Source organism: Canis lupus, chromosome 11 (assembly GCF_011100685.1).
Source record: "Canis lupus familiaris isolate Mischka breed German Shepherd chromosome 11, alternate assembly UU_Cfam_GSD_1.0, whole genome shotgun sequence".
Classification (NCBI taxonomy): Eukaryota; Metazoa; Chordata; class Mammalia; order Carnivora; family Canidae; genus Canis; species Canis lupus.
The window spans coordinates 36,037,923-36,054,315 of NC_049232.1; the positions used below are offsets into that span (position 1 = coordinate 36,037,923).

The 16,393-nt window shown below is 35.8% G+C and overlaps 1 protein-coding gene across 10 annotated transcripts in view; it reads left to right on the forward strand.

The window, feature by feature from the left end:
- The window catches only part of CCDC171 (coiled-coil domain containing 171), a 322,833-nt gene that overhangs the window by 148,461 nt on the left and 157,979 nt on the right, over positions 1-16,393 (forward strand). For all 10 annotated transcript variants that reach the window (XM_038552441.1, XM_038552440.1, XM_038552446.1 and 7 more), the window contains 2 exons: positions 349-853; positions 2,277-2,393. In XM_038552441.1, coding sequence (XP_038408369.1) covers positions 349-853; positions 2,277-2,393 — 622 coding nt within the window. The remainder of the gene's footprint in view (positions 1-348; positions 854-2,276; positions 2,394-16,393) is intronic.

The window sequence follows — 16,393 nt, forward strand, 5'->3', positions numbered from 1 at the left end:
GGGTAATTTCTCTTTAAAAGCAGGAAATAAAAGTTTGGGAAGAATGGAAGAGGGGAATTTTTCCTTTCTACAGTTGTATATTTATGCATAAGTGTACAGGAAATTCATGGAGTACTTTTAAATTTATGTGTTCGATTTTATGTGAAGCTTCTATGTAAAAGGATTTAAAAATCAATGTGCACATTTAGGTCTAAGCTGTTAGGCCCACTATTGCTCTGTCATACTTGTTTTTGATATTTGGAACAGAGATCTCTTGAAGAAGTTGTTGTCAGCGAAAGTTTGTTTTCTTTCTGTAAAGAAGACGTAATAAAACACTTCCTTATTTCAAATATTTTATTTGACTTACAGAAATTTCAAGAAATTGCTGAAAAAAATATGGAAAAATTGAATCGTATTGAGAAGTCACATGAACAGCTGGTTCTTGAAAATTCACGCTTCAAAAACATGTTATCACAGACTCAAAGGGAACAAAGATCCTTGCTGGCAGCTTGTGCATTAATGGCTGGTGCCTTATATCCTCTCTACAGCCGATCATGTGCCTTATCTACACAGAGAGATTTTCTCCAGGAGCAGGTCAACACCTTTGAGTTGTTCAAACTCGAAGTTAGAACTCTAGCCCAGGCTTTGTCAAGTGTAGAGGAAAAGAAGCAAGAGGAAGCCAAGTTGAAGAAAAAACCATTCAAAGGATTGATACGTATATTCCGGAAAGGTGTTATTGCAATTTTGGCAGCAAACAGGCTCAAGATTTTGGGCCAGTCATGTGCTTCTCTTTTTACCTGGATGGAAAGTTTCAAAGAAGGAATAGGCATGTTAGTGTGTACAGGAGAGCCTAAAGACAAGCATAAATTTCCAAGTAAGATGATTTATGCTTTTTAAAATTGAAGTTGAATAAAATCATATACAATGTGACTATGTTTAGCCATTATGTAAAAACTTAAAAAATCATTTAATATGTCAAATCATGTAACACAGTCCCATGTGTAGGTAGATATGTATCTGTGTACGGATATTTAAGCATATCCGTATATTTAAGCATAAATTAGGTTTTGATTTTCTTGTTATGAACATTAAAATGTAAATAATGTGGCAAATATAATTTCTATTTTGTTTAGCTTTATTCTATATATATTTTTAGCTTTATTATATCTGAATGCTCTTTTCATAGTAAAGTGGGTAGTGATTTTTTCAAATAAGTCAATCCAGAGACTCTGTCCTATTTAAAATTAGTTACCAATATGATTTATTTTCACTTTCTGTGAATCAGTATAAAATGATCAGAGTTAAAAATCTGTTGAGGAATTGAAGGAAAATGAGACAAACGCGAATTTTCCAATTAAGTTTTTTTAAATGCTTGATTATTCTGAGGAAACAGTGATTTCAATTTTTAACTTTTAAAGATTTATTTATTTATTTATTCATTCATTCATTCATGAAAGACACACACAGAGAGAGAGAGGCAGAGACATAGACAGAGGAGAAGCAGGCTCTATGCAGGAAGCCTGATGTGGGACTTGATCCTGGGACTCCAGGATCACACCCTGGGCCGAAGGCAGGCACCAAACTGCTGAGCCACCCAGGGATCCCCTCAATTTTTAACTGTAAAAAATCAAGCTATTAATGTAAGCAGAACTAAGAAAAATTTTCTTTCTCTTTTTTTGAGAAAGAGAGCGTGCGCATTTGCACACATAAGTAGGCGTGGGTAGGGGAGAGGGAAAGGGAAAGAGAATCTTTTTTTTTTTTTAATTTTTATTTATTTATGATAGTCACACAGAGAGAGAGAGAGAGAGAGAGAGGCAGAGACACAGGCAGAGGGAGAAGCAGGCTCCATGCACCGGGAGCCCGACGTGGGATTTGATCCTGGGTCTCCAGGATCGCGCCCTGGGCCAAAGGCAGGCGCCAAACCGCTGCGCCACCCAGGGATCCCCGGAAAGAGAATCTTAAGCAGGCTCTGTGCCCAGTGTGAAGCCTCACATGGGCCTCAGTCTCACAACCCTGAGATCATGACCCGAACTGAAATGAAAGGTCATATGCTTAACTGACTGAGCCACCCAGGTGCCCCATCTTCTCTCTATCTTTCTCTGTTTTTGACTTCACTTAATTTATATATATATAAATAAATTCTCAGTCAAATCTAACACTTCTTGTAGACTTTTCCACAGTAGGCAAAGTTCTGTCTACAAGTTTTGATCTATTTCTTAAATAGTCATGTTGCTGTGAATTTTAAACATGAATTTTAAATGTTTGTGGTATTGCAAGATGAATTTCTTATTTTGCAGAGCATCAGAAGGAGCAGTTACGTTGTTTGCAAGCACTCAGTTGGCTTACCAGTTCTGACCTTCTGGCTGCAATAATCACCTCTATGGCTGAGTTACAGGAAGTCATTAGTAAAACAGGTACGATTCCCTCTTCTAGGTCCTTGTAAAATACACTTAAAAACAAATGTCTAGAAATGCTTTATGGTACAAATCCTAATAAACCATCTAGGAAGAAAATATATTTGCTTTCATCTTTCTTTTATTCAGGTACAGAGAAATTATTAAATCTCTAATGATGTAGAGAATTTATGTAAGTTTTGGTGGGTAATTTTATCTTAATTTATGGGGAAATTAAATAACATTTCTTGTGAATGTATCCACTTCATTTTTTCCCTTTGTGATCTGATTTTCCATGGAAATGTCATTAGCTTTTTTAGTAAGTAATACTGATAACGTTTCTGCGAATGTTTTAGTCTTTCTTCATTTCTCTTTCTAGCTATACATTTTAGAGGCTCAAGTAATAACAGAACCAGAAGAAAGTTTTTCTCGTTTGGTGATATGCTTTTATTTTCCTGAATTAATTTAATTTAATTTAATTTTATTATTATTATTTTTAAAGATTTATTTATTCATTCAGAGAGAGAGAGAGAGAGAGAGAGAGAGAGAGACAGGCAGAGACACAGGCAGAGGGAGAAGTGGGCTCCATGCAGGGAAGCCCGACACGGGACTAGATCCCCGGCCTCCAGGACCACGCCCCGGGCGGCGTCAAACCGCTGCGCCACCGGGGCTGCCCCCTGAATTAATTTTAAATAGAGTTTATTTGAATAATCAGTTTCTTTCTACCAGATGTGGAACCACATATAATCAGGATTTCCAAAGGTCTAATTTTTTTTTTTTTTTTTTTTTTTATGATTCAGATTGCAGGATATGCTAGTATGAAAGGTTCAATGAAAACTAATTTCTCATGAATAACATCTAGTTACCTACTGGTTAAGCTATGTCATTGGGCTAATTATGGTCATTTCAGACACATTAACAGTGAAAATAATATGGATTTGGTAACAATGTAAACACTAGTGAAATAATAATTTGGGATGTAGTTTATTTTTTTAGACAAGTCTGCTATATATATATGCAGATCATTCATTGTGATTTCAGATATCTAAATGTAGGTTCTTATAGTCAGAAACTGAAGATTCAAAGATAATTTTTATGTTATGGCCATTGATGTTGGTAAGCAATATGCATCTCTAATATTTTGGCAAAACCTCAATGTACTGGATTTGAAGTCTGAAATAAAAGTCTAAATAAACATATTTTAAGTATGTTGGCACTATAGGTTCAGAGCAAAATTAACATTCTTGAAAAAACTTAATGGAATGTTTTGGACTTAGTTTAAAAAACAGATTATTTGTGTTCATCATATTCCTTGTAGGTATGCAAACAGTTAAAATAGATTGGTTTCTTAAGCTATAATCCTGTTTATATCATTATTTTTCCTTAATACTCTCCCATATATGCTTTAGGAGATAAAAGAAAAATATGACTTGGATCTGGACCTCTATAAAATATGCACAGTGATTATAGAACAAGATTGACTCATGGACGATGTTAGGCAGAATGTAATCAAAGATGCATGAGGAAATACTGGCTTTAAATGTAAGAATCCATAAAAGATACAGCTCACAGGGGCCTTACTAGTATTGGAAAGGCTTCAGGGAGCCTTATCTGAAGGTTTTCGCTGGGCCTAGGATGATAGATAGTAAGTTACAGAGGAGGGACAGCATCCAGATGGAGGGCAGAGCTTAAGCAGAGATAGAGAGATGGGAATAAGCACAGAATGAGAAGAAGGATAGTAAGGAGATGGAATGGAGATCCATGTCTAACACACCTGGTTTATACGTGATGATTACTAAAATGTATTTTTTATTATAACTATATTGGAGAATATTGGGGGGAAAGGTGGATCATTGTCATGGGCTCAGATGATAGAGGTTTTTTTTTTTTTTTAAATGATTTTATTTATTTATTTATTTGAGAGAGAGAGAGTGAGCACAAGAGAGAGAATGAGCAAGAACGAACAGAGGGAGGGGAGAAGGGCAGAGGGAGACAGGATCCCAGGATGCTGACCTGAGCCGAAGGCAGATGCTTAACCAACTGAGCCACCAGATTACAGAGGTTTTATACAACTAGACAGTGATCTCCCTGAGCACATTTTCCAAAAGTGGACTATTGCAGTATTTTAAAGTTAAAATATTGACACAATGGTTATTTGAGACCCTGATAAAAATATGTGTAGGTAAGACATCAAGCAGAAGGTACATCAAGAGTGATGTGTCTTTAAATGCCTGCCTACCTCCAGGGACAAAGCTGCCTTTGATATTAGAATCTGGTTGTGCCTCTAATAGCTTGAGAAAAAGGCAAATTCAGGGAAACTTATTTTTAGGGAAGGCTTTAAATGTTGTTGGCCAGAGAACACCAAGTACTTAGGGAAGAGAGTGATAGTTACTTAGAGAGGGAGAATAATTGGTGTATTAAAGTCCTGAAGGGAATAGGGAAGAATATAGTTGGGCAGGTAAATAATTGAGTTATTATTGGACTAGTACAAAAATGATCAGTGTGTACCTTTTGCAGAGATGACTTAACAAGCTGGACTTCTAGAATAAATCATTCAAAACATGATGACAGGTTAATATATTACCTTTTCCAGGTAATATGTTTTCATTTTTATGTGTATTTTAGTAGTAGAAATCTCAGATATTTTAGCAGAGAGGATGGGAAAATATTCTCAGACGCTTAAAGTACATGAGAAGTTATTAACAGATAATAATGAAGGTAATGAATGTAAAGCTATAACAGCTTATGTAGTCATATTGAGTTTATAGTTTAAGTGTAAGAATAACTCAAATACATTGTAAGCATTATCGTATAATAGAAAGAGCATTGGCTTTGAAGAAGGCAGATTTTGTATCCAGCTCTGCTAATTAGTAGTTGTGTGAAATTGGGCAAGTTGCTTAACTTTACAGGGCCTCAGACTCTATCTAAAAATGGAGATGGTACTCTTTTCCTGGTTTTTATGAGGGTTTAATGAGGCAACACTTGTGGAGCATTTTGTACAGTACTTGGCATATAAAGTGCTAAAAAAACTGTTTCCTTACCACCCATCTCATTGTGCAAGTAGTGTATTATATTAACGAATAGACATACATACTTCTTCCTGTACACATTATTTCTATGTGTTCTTCTAATCTGTTTTATCCCTTTGTGCCTCTATCTACCCACCATTTCTTCTTCTTACCCTCTCTCCTTCCTGCCAACTACTCATCCATCTACTAACAGACTAACAAATGATATAAATGTTACTATCGGCCGTATACTACTTTATAATTGCAGTTAAGAATAATTATGATTGTGGAGCTTGAACTCACCAACCTGAGATCAAGACTTGAGCTGAGATCAAGAGTTGGAAGCTTAGGCTGATCCACCTAGGTGCCTTGCATTTAAAAGTTATTTTGAAATAACTTCAAACTTACAGAAAAGTTGCAATATACAACAGAGACTTTTTCTCTTGCTGAATGATTTGAGAGCAAGTAGTGGGCATGATGCCTATTATTTTCTCATATTTCAATGTATATTTCAAGCAAGACATTATTCTACATAACTAGAGGGCTGTGATCAACATTAGGAAACCGTTCAGGGAAAAAAAAAAAAGGGAAACCAATCAGGCCCCCTTTGACTTTCCTTACTTGTCCCAACCAACCATGTCTTTTATAGTCAAAGGATCTGGTTTAGAATTATGTGTTGCATTAAGCCATGTTTCTTTAATCTCCCTCAATACAGAGAAGTTGCTCAGTCTTTCTTTGACCATCTTGATCTTGAAGATGACAGACTGATTTTTGTAGTATACCCTTCAATTTTGATTTCTGTGATGCTTCCTCATGATTAGATTAAGTTTATACATTTTTGTCAAGAAATCACAGAAATGATGCTGTGTTTCACTTATGGTATACTGTCATACTGTTAACTTTTAAAAAAGGCATACTTTTAAAGGATTTTCTCCATTTCTATTAATATCCTTCTGGGGAATGATTTTTAATGTTTGGGCAATATCAATTGGGCATTTCATAATTTGTTTATCTACTTCATAATAAGATTTTTTTCATCATAGAACAGGTATCAGGAATATCAGTTCAGCTTTGACTTGTAATTGATTCATTGTTTCTTGATCACCTAATATTATGAGTAGTATCTTGAGTCTTCAACCAAGTGGGATATTGAAATGGCATAATCTTGGGAAGGTTTATTAAGGAAATAATTTGAAATGAAAGAAGTTATTTTTTAGAACTGTATTTTTTCTTTTTTTAAAAAGATTTTATTTATTTATTCATGAGACACACACACACACACACACACACAGAGGCAGAGACACAGGCAGAGGGAGAAGCAGGCTCCGTGCAGGGAGCCCGGCGAGGCACTCGAACCCAGGACTCCAGGATCAGGCCCCAGGCTGAAGGCAATGCTAAACTGCTGAGCCACCCAGGCTGCCCTAGAACTGTATTTTTTCTTTTCTATTCTTTCCTTCTTCCATTTTCTTTTTGAAGAAATTGCTGAAAATTTAATTTTTAAAAATTTTTTTTTAAAAAATTATGATAGTCACAGAGAGAGAGAGAGAGAGAGAGAGAGGCAGAGACATAGGCAGAGGGAGAAGCAGGCTCCATGCACCAGGAGCCCGATGTGGGATTCGATCCCGGGTCTCCAGGATCGCGCCCTGGGCCAAAGGCAGGCGCCAAACCGCTGCGCCACCCAGGGATCCCGAAATTGCTGAAAATTTAAACCATTATATGTGTCAGGACTACATATTGATGGCATCAGAATGGCTTTTTTTTTCTTAGCCCCAAGAAAACTGGTACATGTATATCAATATCAAGTAGTAGCTTTTATATATTAAATAGTACCTGCATTGTTTCTTGTTTTATTTTTTTTCTAAGGTTAAGAGTCAGTGAATCCTTTTTTCTTTTTTATAAGACTTTATTTTCTTTTTGAGAGAGTGAGAGAGAGCATGAGTGGGAAGGGGGAGTGTAGAGGGAGAAACAGACTCCCCGCTGATCAGGGAGCCCGACTCCAACTCCCAGGACCCTAGGATCATGACCCAGTGCTGAAGGCAGACACTTAACTGACTGAGCCACCCAGGCGCCCCAGTAAATCATTCTTTTTAAAAATACTCTTTGTAGGTACTTACCTTTTTAGAATAAGTTCTGGATTATACATATACTATTAATTAACTAGGAGAGAAAAATTTTAAATTATCTAGGAGAGAAAATTAAACATATTGGATATGGAGTAGAATATAAATTAAGAACTTGGGTTTTAGATTTGAATCTGGATCCCGTTACTTACTTCGTGTGTGACATTAGAAAAGGTACTTAATCCCTTTCAGCCTCAATATCTTCATCTGTAGAATTTGGTTAAGAAAAGTTCCTAGTTTAAGTTTTGTTAGGTGAGAATGTAACCTTCTTAGCTAAGTCTCTTTACATGTAATTGTCCAATAAATGTTTGTGTTTTTTGTATTCTAATGTTTTGGTGTATTACTGTATTCCTTTCATGAAGTGGGAAGTTCAGTAATGGTAGCTTCAGTTTACTGCTCAGAAAGTGCTAAAGGTATTGCTCCTGCTACCTTCTTAACTTTGAGGATGTATTTATAGGCAGTGGGCAGAGACCCCACTTTCCATGTTGCCTCTGTAAATACTGGACAGGTGGCAACCTTCTTGCTTTCATTAAAGTGTTTGCTCACTTGAGATAAATTACCTCTTCCAGGTATCCAAATGGTGTGCCTGCAAGAGATCATTTACCTCAAACAGGGGAGAATGTTACTTCCACTGAAGGGCTAGGATATCAATCATTACAAGAATGGACTAAGGAACTCTTTAGATAGCTGAACATTTTGTATGTCTGGTCCAGACTGAATTTCTCAAGACAGAAATGAATGTGCTGATTTGCCTGGAATTATCTCTGAATAAATACAGTGGCTGGATATTAATAGAATGTTCATACATTTTGTTATACTTTTCCTCTATAATTGAATCATAATTATCCAGAAGATAGATGACCCAAGTATACATGCCCCTGCTATTACTATTCAGAACTTTCTTTCATTGTTAGAGGTAACTTTGTAGAGGTCATAGCAACTCTTTCAGGCTAAACTCAGAAATCTGGGTTGATTCAGCATAGCACTGAGGTTTTACACTTAGGAAGTTCAAAGCAGTGAGTAAAAATATTTCTGTTAATAAATACTTATTGGTATATATTTTAAAATTAAGATTTTATTGAATCCTAAAGAATAATGAAATGAACATTCCTACTTCAAGTATGATCTGTGTACCAGCAGCATCAACATTAACAAGGAATGTTAGAAATGCTTAATCTCAGACCCTACTCCAGAGCTACTCAATCAGAATCTGCGTTTTTGTAAGGTCCTCAGATGACTGATACACACAATAAAGTTTGAGTAGAAGTAACTTAGGGGATTTTGTTATTTATGTAGCTTCACATATATTTGAAATTGAAACAAGGGTGTATCATTTTTGGTACTTCAGCTACAAGTGTCTATTTTGGGGACCCATATTTAATTTACTGAATTTTCTTCGATTTTGTGATTTTTAAAAAATTATTACCTTTTCATGACCCCATGTTTTTTCTAACATTTTATTATCAAAAATTTCAGGTGCATAGAGAAGTTGAAAGAATTTTACAGGGCACAGATATTTTGTTTTTTAAATTAAAATTTATTTGCCTTTTGTAATTTTTAAGAACAATTTTTGAATGGATAATTTATCATTGGAAGTGTCCATGACTATGTGAAATTCCAGCATCACAACTTTCATAGGATATATTTATTAATAATATTGTCAAAATAGTGTACAAAATCAAAATTATTTTAAGAAATACAGGTGAGGCTTCAGCATATTTTGTAATTTATAGATAGTTTATGGGAAACTTCTAAGAGCCTGAAACCTTTTCTTAGAAGGGTAAGTTGCAAATCCAGATGTTATCTAGCAAAGTAACCTCTTATTTTTTCATATTTTTGTAAAAGGACAAAGGAAAAAAATTTCCTTTCAAATCTATAGTAAAATATATATGTATTTAGGAATATTGTATAATCTCTACCTGTTCTAGAAGAAAATTATGCCAGCTTACAAGTATTTGTAAAATATGACTATATGATATCCATTAAAACTTGAGTAAAAGAAAGTGGAAGCAAATTTGAACCAGAAACAATGTTGAAAAAACCAATTATGATGGTCTACATAGTTGTATTGACATTTGGATTCTCAGGATTCAATTGCCAATTGTCAATGATGTCATTGAAGAAAAACCAAGAATTTAGGAGAAATAAAAATGTCCTTGGACTATGATTAGACAGGAATTTGTCCTGTAGCTTTTAATAAAAAGGACATCATGATAGAATGAATAATGTTCTTAGTGATAGATATAGAGCCCTTTGTCTCTCTCTCTCTCTTGTTTTTAAGATTTACTGATTTATTTGAGGGAGAAGGGGCAGAGGGGAGGGAGAGAGAAACTCCAAGTAGACTCCACACTAAAAGTGTAGAGCTGGATGCAGGGCTCGATCTCACAACCCTGAGATCATGACGTGAGCTGAAACCAAGAGTTGATGCTTAACTAACTACACCACCTGGGTGCTCCTCTCTCTTCTTTTTAAGTCAAATATATTGGGGTATAATTTACATACAATAAAATTTATTCATTTAGCTGTAAAACTGAATAGATTTTAAAAAGTGTATATGCTAGAATGTATACAGGAAATTATATAAAACATTATCTTCACCATTTTGCAGTCACCCCACATACTCCTTGCCAAGACAACCACTAATCTTTTTTCTTTAAAATTTTTCTTTTCAAGAATTTCATAAAAATGGAGTCATACAACGCAAAGGTGTTCAGCTAAATTGCACAGGCAGAGGGAACAGTTCCCCCATTGTCCTCACTTCAGACCCCAGCTATAAGTTTAGGAATTCCTAGGGTCACTCTCACTTTAGGCCAGCTGGTTATGAGTTAAGGGGCTCCTATGAATTCTCTCAGGTTGCATAATTTGCTAGAAAGACCCATAGAACTCAAGAAAGTGCTATACTTAGGATTATAGTTTTATTATAGCAAATGGAAATAAATTAGACTCAAAGAAAGGGATGTGTAGGGTAAAGTCTAGTAGGATTTCAGGCATTAAGCTTCCGTTGTCCTCAAGATAAGGTAACCTCTTTCCATCAATTTATGACAATACATATGGAGTATTACCAACCCAGGAAGCTCACTGGAGCTGGAGCTTTAGTGTCCAGAATTTCTATTGAGGCTTCATTACATGGACATGATTTTTTTTTTTTTACATGGACATGATTAATTGGATTGTTGACTACATTGCTGAGCTCAATCTTCAGCTCCCTTCCCCTCTCTGGAGGTTGAGTTGATTCACATTGGCTCAAAGCCCCAAGCTCTGATCACATGGTTGGTTTTTTAGACATGGCCAGTTCTTACCTTAAGTCATCTCATTAGCATAACTAATGATGCCTCCATGAGCCAACCCATTAATGTGAACTGTGAAGTGTGGTCCTGGGGGTTCACCATGAGTAACTGTATTCACTGCAGAAATTCTGAAGTTTTAGAGGCTAACTGACCTATCGTGCCTGAACTTAAACGCTAGCTTTCTGTGGGCAACCTAAAAACACCTCAAACTTAACATGTTCAAAATTTTAATCATCTTCTTTGTCCCTAAACTTACTTCTGAATTTTCTGTCTTTGTGATTGGCATGACTATCCACCAAGTAACTAAAATAGAAACCTGGGGTACCATAATTTATTCTTATTCTTACTCTTATTTCTATATTCCACGTATTTTATCAGTCTACTTTTTATCCTAGCCTCATTGTTGTTTTAGCTCCATTTTTTTCGCACGTGTTATGTTCTTAACCTACTAATGGGTGTCCATTCTTAGGCATACCGTGCCATTCTAGCATCTATTTAGCTAGCTAGCTAGCTCATATTTAGCAGAGAAATAATTTGAGGAGGCTTGTAGATGTAACAAAAAGGGGTGCCTAGGTAGCTCAGTTGGATAAGTGTCTGACCCTTATTTCAACTCGGATCATGGTCTCAGGGTTGTGAAATTGAGCCCTGTGTCAGACTTCATGCTGGACATGGAGCCTGCTTAAGATTCTCTCTTCCTCTCTCCCAGCCCCTGATCCTCACCTCCCTCACTCCCCCCCCGCCCCCCCACCAAAAGAAGTGACAAGTTGCAAGGACCATGAGTGTACTGTGGAACCTTTTTCTTATAAAGCATTGAAGAGTATGATGAAGTAAATTTAAATTTATTGTAGTCTAAGAATATGCTCAATATTGATGTCTACTTCTCTCAAGTTGTTTTGTATGTATTTCAATATGATTAGCTCATTTTGTAATCATTTTTAATTGTTCTTTTTTTCTTACTTATTTTAAATGGCTGTAATACTAGTCCTGTCTCATTCGCTATTTTGAGGTTTAAATGAGTAAATGCATATAAACAGTGCTTGATCTGTTGCATATCTTTGGCCTCAGTGTAAGCAACAGCATTATTCCCTATTTCTTATTGTATGAATTAACTCTTTGGTAAGGTGTACAAGACCCTCTTGATCTGATTCTCATTTATTGTATAGTCTCCCCTCTCAGTACTCTAAATAATAAACCTGCAATTTAGCTAAGCTGAATTGCTTGTTTCCCAGATGTGAGATGCCCTCTGTCTCTAAACATATGGAAAAAACTATTTTTGCTACTAAATCTTAAGAGGAATTATTACATGGGTTATCATATTGGAAATATTATTCAGTATTCATCACAGTTTTTATCTTTAAAAGCTACTTTGTAGAAGGTACAGAATTTTTTTTGGTCAGTGTTACTTATATGAATATGAATATACTTCTATTCATCTTCAGTAAAAACTGGGGGCATGGTATTATATTACAGTTCTCTGAATGGAGTATTGTAGATATGCAGCTTTCTTATTATTTAAGTTGACACAGAGGCAGAAACTCAAGGATATAGATTTAATAATTAGGTAGCATATTCCTTAGATAAGAGGTCTTTTAACCTTGGGCTCACAGAACTCTTCTCAAAAGAGTCCATGGATAGAATTTGGGAGCAGGGGTGGGGGTCTATCTGTGGACTTGAATGGAAAAAATTATATCTTGTTTCACTAACCACTAACTGAACTTTAACATTTTCTTCAGTTATGAAAAATGATGACAGACCACAATGATATTAGCAGTGTAGTGACTGTTACTGATAGACTGATAGAAACACAGTGTTTTCATTTTATAATACAGTTGTTCAGCTATCTCTGGATATAGCTTATGCTCATCTTTGCTAAGCAGTGACCATGAGACCCATTACATATGTGATGTGTAATCACAGTCTTCAGTGTATACATGGACACAGAACAGCTTTGTGCCTAGTAGTTGTTCATCCATCCAATTGAGCTTCTATATTCTTCATGCTTATGTTTTTTTTCTAGTATTCCCCAAATACAAAATTCTCTTTTATTTCCTTGAAAGTGCAACCTGCAAACACCTGGAAACACATCAGAACTCTCTCAAAAGAGTTATTGACATTACCAGTCAATTTTCTGAAAAAGAAATAATGAAATTGATTCCATATACATTAGTATAAAAAATAATAAGATACTTAGAAATAAATTTAACCAAGGAGAGGAAGGTCTTTAATCTGAGAACTACAAGACATTGAAGAAGGAAATCAAAGAAGACACAAATAGAGGAGAAGGTATTCTGTGCTCATGGGTTAGAAGAATTAATATTGTTGAAGTATCCATATGACCAAAAGCCATCTATAGATTTCAATAAAATCCCTATCAAGATTCCAGTGGTGGGGGTGCCTGGGTAGCTCAGTCTGTTAAGCATCTGCCTTCAGCTCAGGGCATGATCCTGGGGTCCTGGGATCAAGTCTTATGTTCTGCTCCCTGCTCAGTGGGGAGTCTGCTCCTCCCTCTCCCACCACCCCTCTCCCCTGCTCGTGCTCTCTCTCATTCTGTCTCTCAAATAAATTTTTTAAAATCTTAAAAAAAGATTCCAATGGCTTTTTAAAAATAGTAGAAAAAACACTGAAAACTTATAACCATAAGAGATCCCAGATAGCCAAAGAAATCTTGAGAAAGAGGAACAAATCAGTAGGCATCATGACTTACTGATTTCAAGATATACTATGAAGCTATAGTAATCAAGATGTATAGTATTGGCATAAAAACAGACACAGAGACCAATGGAACAGAATCGAGAGCCAACAGCATAAACTGAAAACCCAAGCATGTATGGTCAACTAATATCTGACATGGGAGCCAAGGACAGTCAGCAGATAGAAGACAGTCTCTTCAGTAACTGGTGCTGGAGTAATTGGATATTCACATATAAGAGAATGAAACTAGACCCGTATTTTACACCACTCACAAAAATTAATTTGAAATGGATTAAAGACTTAAATATAAGACCTAAAACTATGAAACTCCTAGAGGAAAACAAGGCTCCTTTGACACAGGTCTAGGTAATGATTCTCTGGATGAGACACCTAAAGTGCAAGCAGCAAAATAAAAAATTAACAAGCGGGACTACATCAAACTAAAAATCTCTGTTCAGCAAAAGAAACTATCAACATATGATAAATGTTTATCATTTATATACATATATATACATTAGTATCAAATGTATATATATATATATCGTATATAATGTTAGCTAACACTATGGTGATAATCATTTTGCAGTATATGAGTGTTTCAAAGCAACACGCTGTATGCCTTAAACTCACATGATATTATATGTCAGTATCTCAATAAAGCAGGGGGAAAGGGGAAAAAAAGAGACCTTTAATCCTAGGAAACAAACTGAAGGTTGCTGGAGGGGAGAGAGGTGGGGGGATGGGGTAACTAGGTGATGGACATTGAGGAGGGCACATGATGTAATGAGCACTGGGTATTATATGAGACTGATGAATCACTGGCAAAAAAATAACTAAAAAAAACCCCCAAAACTGACAAAAAAAAAACTGACAGAAAAAAAATAGCTAAACCCCTCCCAAAACAGGGGATCCCTGGGTGGCTCAGCGGTTTCGCACCTGCCTTTGGCCCAGGGTGCAATCCTGGAGTCCTGGGATCGGGTCCTGCGTCGGGCTCCGGGCGTGGGGCCTGTTTCTCTCTCTGCCTGTGTCTCTGCCTCTTTCTCTCTAGGTCTATCATAAATAAATAAAAATAAATCTTTAAAAAAAAAAAAAACAAAAAATAAAAAAACCCCAAAACAGACAAAAAAAAAAACAAAAACCAACAAATCAACAAAGCGAAAAGACAGCCTATAGAATGGGAAAAATCTTTGCAGACCATGTATCTGATAAGGGGTTAATATCCAAAATATATAAAGAACCAATACAATTCAATAGCAAAAGAACCAAATAACCCAATTTAAAAAATGGGCAAATAGACATTTTTCCAAAGAAGTACACAAAATGCTAACAGGGACGTGAAAAGATGCTCAATATCAATAGTCATTAGAGAAATGCAAATCAAAACCACAATAAGATATATTACCTTATGCCTGTTAGAATGACCATCATCAAAAAGACAGATAACAAATGCTGGTGTGGATGTGGAGAAAATTGAACCCTTTATGCACTATTGGTGGGATTATAAATTGATACAGCCGCTGTGGTAAACAATATAGTGGATCCTCAAAAAATTAAGAATACCACTGTTCATATCATATGATCCAGCAGTTTTACTTCCAGGAATGTATCCAAAGGAAATAAAACACACAAGTTCATAGTACCATTTATTTACAACAGCCAAGACCTGTAGACAACCGAAGTTTTCATTGACCAAGTGGATTCAGAACTTGTAGTATATATACAAAAGAATATTATTCAGCCAAAAAAATCAGGAAATCCTACCATTTGCAGCAATTTGCACAGACCTTGAAGGAGTTATGCTAAAGGAATTAGATCAGAGAAAGGCAAACCTATATGATCTCTCTTATGTCTACCCCCTCCCCCCCAAAAAAAAACCAAAACCAAACTCATAAAGGAAGAAATCAGACTTGTGGTTCGTCACCAGAGGTGGAAGGTAGGGTGAGGTGGAAGGTAGGGTGAGGGAAAATTGGTGGAAGGTGGTTAAAGGTACACCTTTAGGTAAGGTAAATTATAAGATAAATAAGTCTTAGGGTTGCAATGTGTAGTGTGTTGCTACTGTTAACATTACTGTATGGTGTATAGGAAAGGTGTTAAGAGAGTAAGTTCTGAGTTCTCATTCTTACAAGGAGAACTTTTTTTTCTCTATTTTTGTCTTTTTGTTGTATCTATATGAGATGATGGATGGTAGCTGAACCTCTTGTGGCAGTTATTTCACACTATATGTAAGTTAAACCATCATGTTTTACACCTTAAGCTTATATAGGGACCCATGTCAATATTTTCTCAATAAAATGGGAGAAAAAAACTGTAACACAGTTACTTAAGTTCCTTCTATCTTCATGGCTTCAGTTTTTTTCATCCATTCAGTAAGTACTTATTGAGCACCTATTACATGCCAGCCAGTTAAAAAAATGAGGTATTATTGACATATAACATTATACTACTGATTTCAGGTGTATACATAATGATTCAGCATTGGTATATATTTCTAAATAATCACTATAGCAAGACGAATTAACATTTGTTCCGCCATACCTAGTAATAAAAACATTTTTTTTCCTGTGATAAGAACTTTTTTTTAAAGAACTTTTAAGATGTACTCTCTTAGCAACTTTCAGATGCATAGCATCAGATTTGAACTATGTATTCACAATCCTTTTTCTTTAAGATGTACATTGTATCCAATATATTGACTGAACCAGGGTGAAATTGCTGACTTTAGGACAAAAAAATTACCCAGTAAGTTTTGAATTTATTTTATTTTATTTTTAAAAGATTTTATTTATTTATTTGAGAGAGAGAGAGAGAGAGAGAGAGAAAGCACAAGCAGGGAAGCAGGGGGAGCAGCAGAGGGAGAGGGAGAAGTCGGCTCCCTGCTGAGCAGGGAGCCTGACATAGGGCTTGATCCAAGGACC